Genomic DNA, 13,026 nt, shown 5'->3' on the forward strand with positions numbered 1-13,026 from the left:
AGGGAGAGCCTCACAAGGCATACAGGAAGAAGCTGTTCTAGGCCACTGATCAAGCTGGGCACCACTGGTTGTACTGGGGGAAGACAGTGCAAGCCACTGGTCATGCCGGGAACCACCGGTTACACTGGGAGAGGCCAGTGCATGCCCTAATGGCCCCCAGTCAGAATGAGGGGGAGAGGGTCCACGGCCGTGCGCTGAGGTCCCAGCTCAGGACACTGGTTAGACTGGTCTGTCAGGCCACCGCCGGGGGCACTGGTCAGCCTGAGCCAGAGGGAGCCCCGCTCCGGGCCCAGCGCTGGGAGGTCCACTCCGGGCAGTGGGAGGTCCTGGCGGGGCGCCCGGGGTTGGGGGGGGGACGAAGGGGGGCCTGGAGGGCGGGGCGGGGCGGGGCTGCCAGGGGCGGGGCCTGGTCGCTCCCAGCCCCCGGGGCCGCCGAGCTGCAGCCCGGGCAGTCGCCACCGCCGCCGCGAACATGGAGCCCCGGGACGGCCGGGCCCGGGCGCGCAGGGCCCCGTGGCTGCTGGTGCTCGCGCTCCTGCTGGGGGCGCACCCAGGTATGGCTCGGGCGGGGAGCAGGGCGCGACTGGGGGCGGCCCCCGGGGACCCCGAGAAGGAAAGGGGGAAGGGGCTTTCATCGAGCCCAGGAAGCCAAACCTGGGACCACCCCCCCCCCAAGGAAGAGGGATACAGGAGCATGGGGGATACCCCTCCCAATGTGAGACCTGGGGACAGCCAGGCAGAGGGGCTGGGCATCCCACAGTAGTGGATTAGACAGCGCCAGAGAAGTCAGCCCCCTCCAAACTCGGGACCAAGGAGTGAGGGCCCTCAGCCCCTGGAGTCTGGGTCTCGAGACTCCTGCTCCCTCAGACCCAGGAGTCCAGGCCTCCAGTGGCTGGAGTGGCTTTCTTCCAGGACACAGGAGACCCAACCCCAGGGCTTCCCTTGGAAAGGGTTCTCAAGTTCTGCGAGGGTCAGGGACCCTGTGGCTAGAACCCAGTGAGTCACGTGCTCTTGAGGGTTCCCCCAACCTGGATTCAGAGCCCAGACTCTAAAGAACCCACCTCCTTCATGGACGAGCTGGAGCACTGGCCCTAGGCAGTGATGATGGAACAGAGTGTTTCCGAGTGACAGGGCCCCCCTTCCTGGGGCCCCAGATAAATCCACACACCTGCGTGGTGGTGGGAGGGGAGGAGGCCCAGAGGGGCTGGCAACAGAGGGACAGAGAGATGGGGGAGATTAGGGCACAGAGATCTCTCCATCTGTCCTCCTGTCTGTTACTCAGACTAGCCCCAGGCACCAGCCTGGCCCCACACCCCCTCCCCTGGGACAGGCCTGGGACAGAGGTGGGTGCCTGGGAATCCAGGCCCCTGGCACAAACATGGTAAATAGTGGGTCCCCAGGGGCAGGGCTGGTCAAGCTGGGCGGGGAAGGGAAGGGAGGTTCTAAGAAGTGAGAGCTGATGCCAGGATGCCAGCCCAGAGGGTGAGAGAGCATGGTTTCCCCAATGGGAACAGCTCTATCTGCCAGGATCATGGGATGGGAGTCCAGCCACCCCCCCACCACCACCTGCTCCCTTCCACCTCAGGACCCAGGCTCCTGGGCCTCACCCCTCTCCTATTCAGAGGGGACGCACCTTACCCCCTTCCCTGCTCCATCAAAGAGGCAGAGGGGCCAAGGGGCGGGTAGGGGGTTCTGGCGCCAGGCTGGGCAGGTCTGGGCCAGCCTGTCCCTCCCACATTCCTGAAACCTGCCCAGCCCTGTCCCCCCTTACCGCCCCCACACACCCATACCTCAGCTGCAGGCTCAGCCCTAGCCCCCTGACTCATGACAAGAGACCCAGGGCCTGAGAGATATGGAGACAGAGTGCCAGGCTGACAGAGAGGCAGAGACTGTGGACTAGAGATGGGAGACCCAGAGTGAGAGATACACAGGCAGAGATGGAGAGAAATCTATCCCTGGCACCATGCCAGGCTCTGCACAGGGTGCTGGAAGCCAAGGGATGAGCCAGTGCTGGCCCTGCCCTTGAGGGGTGGCTGGTCTAGTGGGAAGAACAAGGACAGGTGCAGCTTTACCCCCAGGAGGATTGGACAGAGGGCCCCACGTGGCCCGGGGGAGGAGCCCTTAGTTCTGTGAAGAGAGAGATGGAGAGAAATGCTGATGGATTTGCAAGCTCAGAGATGCAGACATGAGAGATGGAGGGAGGCAGGACCTGGGGCTGAGGGATAGGGGGTGAGGGTCTGGACTGTGTCTGAGGGAGGAGGGGGCTGGAGGCCTGGACTCCAGGGTCTGAGGGAGGAGGGGCTAGGGGTCTGGATTCCTGGGTCTGAGGGAGGAGGGCACCGGAAGCCAGGACTCCGGGGTCCTGGGGGAGAAGGGGCTCAGAGGCAGAAAGAGCTCAATGGCTCTCCTGCAGGTGCCCAGGCTGAGGAGCCCTTGTCTGGGTCCTCCCTGGTGGAGGTGATGAAGGGGGAGCCCGTCGCCCTGAACTGCACCGCCTTGGGGGCCCACGACCATTTTGCGCTGGAGTGGTTCCTGGTAAGTGCTGCAGGCTGGGGACCAGAAGGTGGCCAAGGGGGCTGGGAGTCAGGGCACTGCAGGGCTGCACACATTCATTCCCTCATCAGAGCCCAAAGGACCGAAGAGCTCCATCCAGCTGTCTTTCCATTTTACAGGTGGGGAAGTTAAGGCCAAGCAAGGGGAAGGACTCTCCAAGGTCCCCTGGTGTCTGGGCACAGCTGAGACTAGAAGGAAGATGCCCCCTTCGGAGCGCAGGCTCTTGAGAGAGAACATTCAGAGACAGAGGAGGATATGAGGGGGGGGCGGAATAGGACTAAAGGAAAAGAAAGATAAGATGAGACAAGCGGCCGAGGGACAGGGCGGGAGAGGGAGACAGAGGAGGAGAGACAGGAGCAGAGCAGGATGGAGAACGAGGGACCTAGAGAGAGGAGACAGCCCCACGGGGCCCCGGGATCAGGGGCCAGACCAGAGGGAGGTGACAAGAGGAGAGAGACGAACTCGCAGGACAGTGGGGGAGGGCAGGCCAGGCAGCTCCGGCGCTGAGGCCCTCCCTGCCCACAGGCAGACCGCTCTGGGGTCCGCCACCACCTGGCCTCCGCTGAGCTGCAGGGCTCCGAGGTCCAGGGCCGGGTACACGACTCCCGGGGCCGCAGGCCCCCATACCAGCTGGACTCCCAGGGCCGCCTGGTGCTGACCGAGGCCCAGGTGGGTGACGAGCAGAACTACGTGTGCGTGGTGAAGGCGGGCGCGGTGAGCACCGAGGCCACCACGCAGCTCCGCATGTTCGGTGAGTGTCTGCGGGCACCCAGGAAGGGGAGGGCAAGTGAGAGCCTGGGAAAGGGGCTCCTGAAGGTACGGTCTCCCCCACAGCGAAACCGGAGGCCACAGAGGTCCTCCCCAACAAAGGGATCCTGTCCGTGGTGGATGACTTTGCCCAGGAGGTACCTCGGATGGGACCTGGCCAGGGTCCTGGGGGAGGAGGGGGCTGGGAGGTTTGCACTCCTGCGTCCTGGGGGAGGACAGGGCTGGGGGACCCAGGCTCCTAAATCTGAGCGAGGAGAAGTCCCGAGGAAAGAGGGGGCCGAGGCTTCAGAGTCCTGGGTCAGAGCCCAGGGCCATGCCTGTGTCTGTCTCAGATCGCCACCTGCAACAGCCGCAACGGAAACCCCGTCCCCGAGATCACGTGGTATCGCAACGGGGAGCCGCTCCGGATGCCCATGGAGGTGAACGCAGGTGAGCCCAGCTGGCCGTGGGATGGAGCTGGGTGGCGGCCCGGGCTGGCTGACCGCCTCCTCCCTCTCTCCCAGAGGGCTACATGACCAGCCGCACCGTCCGGGAGGCCTCGGGCCTGCAGTCCCTCATCAGCACCCTCTACCTGCGGCCCCGTAAGGCCGATCAGGACGCCAGCTTCCACTGCTCCGTGAACTACCAGCTGCCCACGGGCCGGCGCGGCCGCCTGGACAGCCCCGCCTTCCACCTCAGCCTGCACTGTGAGTCTATGCGGGTCCTGACCTCCCCGACCTTGGACCCTCCAAGCCGGCCAGCGGCCTGCCCTGACATCGGACCCCCTCCAGCACCCTGAACCCCACGGAGTCTCACGGCTAAACGTGCTCCACACATTCTCACACCGAATTGGGTCCTGGAATCCCACCCTGACCTGCCACCTGCACTGACCACTGACCCTTGGCTGGTACTCTCAGCTCAACCTCTGACCTCTGGTCCCTGATCTCAGACTAAGTGTGAACCTGAGCTGTGAAAGATAAGACCTCTGCCCTTTGACCAACCTCAGCCTGCCCCTTGATTGCGGCACTGACCTCTTTCCCTTAACCCAGCCCCTGCCTTTTACCCTTGACCCTACCTACCCTTGACCCTGATCATGAGTCTGCCCTGACCTGTCCGTCCTTCTTGCGCTTTCCCTTAGATCCCACGGAGAATGTGGATTTCTGGGTGGGCAGCCCGTCCACCACCGAGGGCTGGGTACGCGAGGGTGACTCTGTCCAGCTGTTTTGCCGGGGGGATGGCAACCCCAGCGTGGAATACATATTTTTCCGCCTTCAGGTGACTCACCCCATCGTTCCTTTGGAAGTCCCGGCCCCTGACCTCTGTGACATATTGGCCTCCACCAACTTCTGACCTTTCACCTGGGTGGCCCCTGGCTTAGTAAGGCACCTGATTGGTGACCCAGGAGCTAACGGGACCTCTGAGCCCGGATTTGAGAGCGTCCTAACTTAGCGTGATACCTGACCTGGGGGACCCCTGGCCTAGAAGGGCCTCTGCCCCGTTACTTGAGGGGGCCCTGACCCTAGTATGACACTAACTTGGTGACCCCCGGCCTACAAGATGACTGACTCTGACCCGGGTGGCCCCCACCTAGCATGACCCTGCCGGCCCAGGGCGGCTCCTGAGCCGGGTTCCTCATCCCTGGTCACCCAGGACAAGCAGGAGGACGTGCTGAAAACAAATCTTGAGGGGAACTTGACCCTGGAGGGGGTTCAGCGGGGCCAGAGCGGGACCTACGGCTGCAGGGTCGAGGACTACGACGCTGCTGAGGACGCGGTGCTCTCCAAAACCGCGGAGCTGCGCGTGGCCTGTGAGCGTCCCAGGAGAGCGGGCAGGGGGGCCCTGGCACCAGCGGCCTCCTGGCCCTCACCCCCGCAGCCCCGCTGCCAACCCTTTCTCTCCATTTCTGTGGTCCTTCCTGGTCTGGATGGTCCCCTCCGCCCCCAGGTGCCTGCCCCAGCCCCCTCTGGTCTCCCACACAAGGCAGCCAGAGAGCTCATTCCAAAGCACAGACGTGCCTGCCCCCAGCTCCGAACCTCCCATGGCTCCCCAGTGCCCCACAGGAGAAAGCCCACATGATCCAACCCGGCCTTCAAGGCCCACCTGGCTGGCTTCACCTCTGGCTGACCCTTCTCCCCACCCAGGCATTCTCCTCATCCCAGCCAAGCCCCTCTCCTCATTTTTAGGTCAACTCCCCTGCTTTCTACTTTCCATGTCTAGCCAGTCTCCAGGGTCCCAGTCTTCTAGAAAACCTTCTTAGTCTGCTTGCACCCGAGCCCTGGGCGAAGGCTCTGTTCTCCTTGGCACTCCTTCTGCCTCCTTTCCTGGGGCTAGACCCTGTGGCTGGGGTCGGGGAGACATCTGTGAACAAGACAGCCCAGTTTCCACCTTCTCAGAGCTCCTAGCCCACTAGGGGAGACAGGTGGTAGATGGTGAGCAAGACGCTTTGAGTAGTGATGGGGCATCTACAGAGACTAACACAGAGTGAGGGGATAAGGGATTGGCTGGGTGAGTGGGGACTGTTTTAGACGGAGGATGTTACAGGCTCCGTCCCATCCCGGGAAGCAGATTCTGGCTCGGAGATCTGCAGGCAGGAAGTTTATGGGAAATGCCTTGGGATCCACATCTATGAAGCCCGAGGAAGGGAAGGAAGCAGGATTGGGCAGAGGCAGAAGACGGGCTGCAAAAGTCTCAATTGGCCCTGCACGGCACTGGGAAGCTGGCCTTCATAATTGTCCCCAGTTGGGGCGAGGGCACTGGGCCTTTCTACCCCCACATCAACCAGTCATTGCACGCGGGCCGCCCGAGGAAGGGGGCATGACCTTGAGCGAGGGGCTCTCTGCAGCTGAGGCAGTTCCCAGAGAGGGCCGACAGCTGAGGGCTGACAGCTGACATCCTTCTCAACAGCTGGGGGGATAAATCCTTCAGTGCTGGAGGGGAAAGCTGAGTGTCCACAGCAGGGTGTCAGAGGGGCCTCTCTGAGAAGGGGCCATTTGAGTAGGAAACCAAAGCATGGAATCAGAAATATGAAGAGCCCAAAGAGGAGCTTCCAGGCAAAGGGATCAGCAAGTGCAAAGGCCCTGAGGCAGCACCCAACCATGGCATACTGGAGAAAAACGGCAAGAGAGTAGGGTAGCTGGAGCTCGGGACAAAGGTTGGGGGGATGAGAAGCGAGGTTGAGGAGGTAGGCAGAGGTCAGACCAGGCAGGCTCCTGTAGGCTTGGTCAAGGAATTTGGCCTCTATGCCAAGGGTTTTGGGCCGAGGGCCGTGTGTGTTTTGAGAAGATCCATCTGGCAGCTTGGTGGGGGGATAGACTGGAAGGGCGGAGAATCCTGGCCAGCAGGGAGACCCAGTGAGGAGGTGGCTGCAGTGGTCAAGGCCGTTGGTCCTGGAGGTCAGAGATGGCGAGAAGTGGGAGGGTCCGTTTCGGAGGCAGAGCAGACAAAAACTGGCTGAAAAGATGGGTGATGGGGTTTGGGTGGTAAGTCAGAGAAGGACCACCTCACACCTCCCCAGTCATGCATTAACTGTGGGCCCTACGTCTGCTCTGGAGGAAGATGGTTGAGTTAACCATAGGTTTTGGAGTTGGATTTGGGCTCCAGCCTTGGCCTGGATGGGAGTGTGGCAAGCTCGTGGAGGTGGGGAGAACCAGGAGGAGCACTGACAGGCTCTGCTTACGGTTATGCATTCACGTCTGCACCCCCAACAGCCCTGGAGAGCCCCTAACCGCATGGGTGAGGGTCGGGGGAAGGTGACAGTCTGTCCTCCCCTCCAGACCTGGACCCCCTCGAGCTCAGCACCGGGGAGGAGCTTTCCTTATACTTAGGCAACAGCACAACCGTGAATTGCTCCGTGCAAGGTCTGCCCACCCCTGCCCTGCGCTGGACCAAGGTGAGAAGGAGAAAGGAGCCCCCAGCCCTGGAACCCTCGGCCCAGCACCCTCGACCCTGCCCTCACAGCCGCCTGGCCTCCCCCTTCTCTCCCTGCCAGGACTTCGTCCCCCTGGGGAACGGCCCCACCCTCTCGCTGAGCTCCATCACCTTCGATTCGGCGGGCACCTACGTCTGCGAGGCCTCCATGCCCACGGTCCCCCTCCTCAGCCGCACCCAGAGCTTCAAGCTGCTGGTCCAAGGTTCGGGCTGGGGCAGGTTTGGATGGGGACCGTGGGGGTGGGGGGGCCAGGACAAACGGCTGGTCCCTCTGTCTGCTATTCCTCTCCCCTCTCTCCTTCTCTTTCTCTCCTCCTCCTTCCCCTTCTCCGATGGAGGATGGACCTCCTGCTCTTCCCCACCCCCCACCCCCAGGGCCACCTCAATTAAGCCCAGAAGAGCCTCAGCCCCAGACAGGGGACAGCTGGAGAGAAGGAGAAGAAGTCAGGCTGGTCTGCTCTGCCCGCGGGTATCCAGAGCCCAAACTCAGCTGGAGCCAACTGGGAGGCAGTGTAAGGGACTGTCCTCTCCACCCTGAGCCCTGCGGGACCCAGGCACCCCTCCCCAAGCCCCTCGGGGGACCCTGCTCCCTTCACTGATCCAAGCACTGTGCCCCTCCACTTCCTGGGGGACTGGACATCTTCACCTTTGCCCTCGCCCCAGCCCTTGATCCCAGGGGCCGGGGCTAACCCCAGCCTCCACAGCCAGCAGAGCCGGCCCTCAGAGGGCAGGGCTGGGTGAGCAGCTCCCTGACCCTGAAGGTGACCAGTGCCCTGAGCAGAGAAGGTATCTCCTGCGAGGCCTCCAACACCCACGGGAAGAAGCAGCACGTCTTCCACTTCGGCTCTGGTGAGGAGCTGCAGGGGTGGGAGGAGGCTGCCCGTGGGGCCGACAGAGCCCTGCCAGCTGACCCCTCCTCCTCCGTCCTGTCCCTGCAGTGGCCCCCCAGACTGCCCAGGCCGGCGTGGCTGTCATGGCTGTGGCCGTCAGCGTGGGCCTCCTGCTCCTCGTCGTCGCTGCCTTCTACTGCATGAGACGCAAGGGTCGCTCCAGCTGCTGCCGGCAGGGGGAAAAGGGGGCTCCGTGAGTGGCCTGCAACCTTGGAATTGACCTCTGTAACCCCACCCCATCCCTACACTCACCTCTGACTTCACCTCCCACCTCGAGCCCAAACCCAGCCCATGACCAGCCCCAACCGCATCCTGTCCTCAACCCCAAACCCAAATACGTCCCCAGCCCCGACCCCAACCGCAACTGCATCCCATCCTCAACCCTAAACCCAAATACATCCCAGCCCCAGCCCCATCGCCAAATGAAATGCAGTCCCGTCTCCAACCTCAGACCTAATAATCCATAGCAACACCCAACCCATAACCATCCCCAAACCCATTCCCAAGCCCCACTGCAGCCCCATCTGAAGCCCCGGTCTCCTCCATAACCCCAACCTCATCCTCATCCCCAACCCCAAACCCGGTTTATAACCAACCTCAAATCTGTCCTCTAACCCCTCCAACCCTAACCGTATCTCCATCCTCAACGCCAATCCCCAACCCACCTCTAACCTCACCCTGAACCCCGGTGTCTCCCTCAACTGCATCCCCAGCCCCAGGGCCCCTCCCTCCCCATCTCGTTCCCATTCCTTACTCCAGTTCCATCTCCATCTATCCCCTCTGGCCCCATCACATGGCCACTCTCCACTCCAATCCGCAGCCATCCCCAAACCCATCCCTGGAGCTGACCCCCAACTAAGTCACCGTCTGCAACTCCGACAGCAGCCTACCCACCCATCCCTAACCCAGATGCCATCACCACTCCCACCCCATCCCCATCCCCATCCCCGTCCCACTCCCGCCTGTCCCCCAAGTCCATCCTCACCCCAAACAACCCCCTCCTCAGTCCCTTCCCCAGGCATGACCCCCTCCACCATGCTGCCTCCTCCCCCCAGGCCACCTGGGGAGCCACAGCTGAGCCACTCAGGGTCAGAGCGGCCTGAGCAGACGGGCCTTCTCATGGGAGGTGCCTCTGGAGGAACCAGGCATGGCAGTGGGGGCTTCGGAGATGAGGTGGGTGAGGGCCCTGGCACCCTGAGGGTGGGGGGAGCCGCAGGGGTGTGGTGGGGCAGCCCCTGTGGGCCTAGGCCCAGGCTGACCTCTCCATCTCCTCCCAGTGCTGAGCCCGAGGACCTCCAAGAGACTCTACTGGACCTGACATCAGAGAATCAGCATCAGATAACCAGCCCTGCGCACATGCCTCCACCGCCTCCGCCTGCCCCCACCTTCCCTCTTCCCCCTCCGGCCCCCCCTTCCCTTCCTTCCTCTGCAGGCTGGGCAGGGACCTACAGCAGCTACTGCTTGAAGGGAGGGAGGGAGGGTGGGAAGGAGGGGACCTTCCTCCAGGGAATGTGACTCTCCCAGGCCCCAGAATAGCTCCTGGACCCAAGCCCAGGCCCTGGCCCGGGACAAGACGAGGCTCCGAGGCTCTGAGGGGTCAGTTGGCCGGGGCGATTTTTACCTCCTGCCTGCATTGCTGGTCCCCCGCCCCACCTGATGTCCTACTGCATAGTCTGACACTGGATCCCCACCCCTGCCCCTCCACCCCCACCCTGTGATCTGTGGACACTGGAGTCTGGAATAAATGCTGTCTGTCACATCACACCATGCTGTGGCCAGAGCTTCCTCTGGGGGACGAGAGGAGAAGGGGGCGCAGGTGATGCTCCCCTCCCCCGCCCTTGCAAGACCTTGGAGAAGTCTGATGTCATGGAGAAAGAAATGAGAGCAGAGAGAGACTCTGCTTGCTGGCCAAGGGTGGAAAAGAGAGGTGCCCAGGGCCCAGAGGGTGTTAAGTGCCTGCTTTGGAGGGTGGGGTGCTGTTCCCTTAAGTAAAATCCTCAGTCTCTCTTGCAGACCCCAAATGGGAATCGAAGCTGCAGAACGGAGCAAAAGCTTTCCCTGAGCTGCGGAGTGGATGGAATTAGGGATGGAGCCGCCCCCTCTGAGAAAGGCAGAGTGCCTGCCTCTGAGGATTCCCTAGGGGAGGCGGGGTGACTTGGAAGAACCCACAAAAGGGTTTCCGGGGCAGAAAAGAGTGAGGCCAGTTAGAGAGACTTACTGAGGTCGAAGAAGAGAGTGATTTGAGAGAGGGATGGAAAGACGGAGAGATGGGGGGATGGACTGCAGAAGCCCAGAGATGAGACCCCTAGGGTCAGATGGGCAGAGATTTGGGGAGAGAGAGGCAGAGACAGGCAAATAGGGACAAAGAGAGAAACAGAACTGGGACTCAAAGATCACTACAGTCAGCAATTTGAAGAAAAAAGGTTGGAAGCAGCAGCTGAGAAGCAGGGGGGAGGGTGGTGGCGGGGGGGGGGGGGCGGCGCTGTGTGACCTTGGGCTCTCACACTTGGGCAGTGGAGGGGCTGCTGTAAGGCATGTGTGCACCAGGAGTTCTCTGCACTCAGACCTTAGGTCTCCGGCAAGTGACTCGGCTTTTTGTCCTCAGCTTGCACATCCACAAAATGGGCAAAGTGGGATCTGTCACCCTGGGAAAGTGGTGAGCTGCTATGGGAGCCTCCTGGTAGGGGACTGAGCTGCATGCCCAGGGTCCGCAGAGCAGAAGAGCTCACAGCCTGATTGAAGATGCTCAAATCCCACTGTTTATTGAATTAGTTTAAAACAAATGAGAGAAGAGGGAGAAAAAGAAGGAGCAGGTTAGCACACTTAGATCAATCACGGCAAAAGTGATCAAGGTTCCCACTGCCTGAGTTTTGGGGTACACACAGCTCCAGAGTGCTGTCTCATCGTGGTGTGGTTTTGATGCCTACAGTGGAGGGTGAACCAGGGGGTTCTGCACCCCAAAGGCGCCAGGGCCACAGGGGGGAGGTGCGGGGGGCGGGCAAATGCTCTTGGCCATGACTGTAGTTGGCTGAAAACGTCCTTGGCAGCCATAGCTTTTAACTGCATGGCTTGGGCACAGGACTCAGGGAACAGATCTGGAGTCACCAGCAGGAAGCACCTCACTGACACATGGACCTTGGGGCTTACTCGATCCTTCCATCCTTCCCATCTATGTTCAAATCATTCTTAACATGTCTACCAGGCCCCGTGAGTTGCTTCTGAAAAACCATTCTTTGTTTCATCTCTCTGCCTCCTTATTCGTGTGGCTTTCTTGTTTTCTATATGGCAGAAGTGACTATCCTTTTTTTAAAAAATACAGCAGATGGGCGCCTGGGTGGCTCAGATGGTTAAGCGTCTGCCTTCGGCTCAGGTCATGATCCCAGGGTCCTGGGATCGAGTCCCGCATCGGGCTCTCTGCTCCTTGGGAGCCTGCTTCTCCCTCTGCCCCTCTCTCTCTCTCTCTCTCTGTCTCTCATGAATAAATAAATAAAATCTTTAAAAAAAATAAAAATAAAAAATACAGCAGACACAAGAGAGTTGTTGAGAGAATTTGATAAGATAACTGTGGAAAGTGTTTATACAAAGCCTGGCACAGAGTATGTTTTCCGAACATGTTTATTATTAGTAGTATCATCATCCAAGGAAAATGGAGGGTCAGAGAGAAAAGCAAAATAGGGTCCCTTGGTCCAGGGAAGGGACCAGGTGGAGAGAGATACCACTGTAAGAACAGACATTGGTGAGGGAGGATCTGGGGAGCTAGAGGGGGGTGAACAGATGGCGGGGAGGGGAGAGAGGTGACCCCAGGGAGGAAGGGGTTCTCTATGTTCAGCACCTGGTCCCTGAGTTAATGAGGAGAGGGTCCTGGGCAGCTGGACAAATAGGTGCATACTGCCAGGAGGGCATACATTTGCTTAAGGTCCCTCATCTGCATGGCCTCCCAGGCAATTTGCATACAGATGGCAGTCTGTGCCCTCGGTGCAGGTCCAACCCCTCCCACCTTGGCCAAGGGTCTGGGGGAAAGGGAAAGGGGAACCCACAGGATCTGGGGCTCCCAAGAAGTAAAAGCAAGTTTGGAGTAAACTACCATTGTTTATCCATCTTCTATGGCTCCCTGTTGCTCTCAAGAGCATGAGACACCCTTCACTTGGCATTTAGGACCCAAAATGTTGCCCCTCACTCATAACCCACTGCTCCCTCTCTCTACATGTCCCCGCCTTGTGCCTTCATGACTTTACTCCTCCTGGAATGCCCTCCCCTATTTCCCCCATTGTCACAAAGCTAGCCTGTCCTTCAAAGCCTGGACATCTTGAAGAATTCTAGGAAGTTTTCACTCCCCTTTCCCTGTCCTGGGAACTTTATAGGAATCTCTGCCTCTTCTGGACTCCTATAGATTCCATCAGTAAGGATATGTTTGGTTGCAAATGACCAGAAAGAAAAAAAAGGAAGTCAAAAATTTGTGTAAGTGAAAAGGAAAATTATTCACTCATATAACCAGGATGATCAAAGGCTGACTACCTTCAGGCATAGCTGGATCCAGGGGCTCAAATAGTCTCACCAGAAAGCTGTCCTCTTCCATTTCACAGCTCTGCTGTCCTCCAAGCACAGGCAGGGGCTTTTTCTCTCAACTGTCACCCTAGCGCCAGATTTCTACCCTACCAGTTTAGCAACCCCCAACAGAAGAGTGTGTCTCAGGGCGCCTGGCTGGCTCAGTTGGTACAGCATGCGCCTCTTGATCTCAGGGTTATAGGTTTGAGCCCTACGTTGGGTGTAGAGTTTACTTAAAAAATAAAATTTTGGGGGGCGCCTGGGTGGCTCAGTTGGTTGAGCGACTGCCTTCGGCTCAGGTCATGATCCTGGAGTCCCTGGATCGAGTCCCGCATCGGGCTCCCTGCTCGGCGGGGAGTCTGCT

At 60.1% G+C, this 13,026-nt stretch overlaps 1 protein-coding gene across 1 annotated transcript; it reads left to right on the forward strand.

Moving 5' to 3' along the window:
* Positions 1-400: 400 nt before the first annotated feature.
* BCAM (basal cell adhesion molecule (Lutheran blood group)) lies at positions 401-9,879 on the forward strand. The gene is made up of 15 exons (XM_006748376.3): positions 401-554; positions 2,414-2,535; positions 3,079-3,304; positions 3,388-3,458; positions 3,654-3,750; positions 3,825-4,007; positions 4,439-4,575; positions 4,951-5,107; positions 7,074-7,189; positions 7,289-7,430; positions 7,603-7,739; positions 7,932-8,076; positions 8,166-8,310; positions 9,173-9,290; positions 9,395-9,879. Exons 1-15 carry the CDS (start codon positions 473-475, stop codon positions 9,398-9,400), a joined length of 1,884 nt encoding a protein of 627 aa, XP_006748439.2. The 5' UTR covers positions 401-472; the 3' UTR covers positions 9,401-9,879.
* The last annotated feature ends 3,147 nt before the right edge of the window (positions 9,880-13,026 follow it).

The sequence above is a fragment of the Leptonychotes weddellii genome, chromosome 16 (assembly GCF_054177405.1).
Source record: "Leptonychotes weddellii isolate Sample4059 chromosome 16, ASM5417740v2, whole genome shotgun sequence".
NCBI lineage: Eukaryota > Metazoa > Chordata > Mammalia > Carnivora > Phocidae > Leptonychotes > Leptonychotes weddellii.

Bases quoted from the DNA above. Each gene is read 5' to 3' on its own strand.
- BCAM (XM_006748376.3), top strand. From the start codon at position 473: ATGGAGCCCCGGGACGGCCGGGCCCGGGCGCGCAGGGCCCCGTGGCTG. The intron at 2,536-3,078 runs GTAAGTGCTGCA...CCCTGCCCACAG, and splicing joins TTGCGCTGGAGTGGTTCCTG to GCAGACCGCTCTGGGGTCCG. The intron at 7,431-7,602 runs GTTCGGGCTGGG...CCCCACCCCCAG, and splicing joins CTTCAAGCTGCTGGTCCAAG to GGCCACCTCAATTAAGCCCA.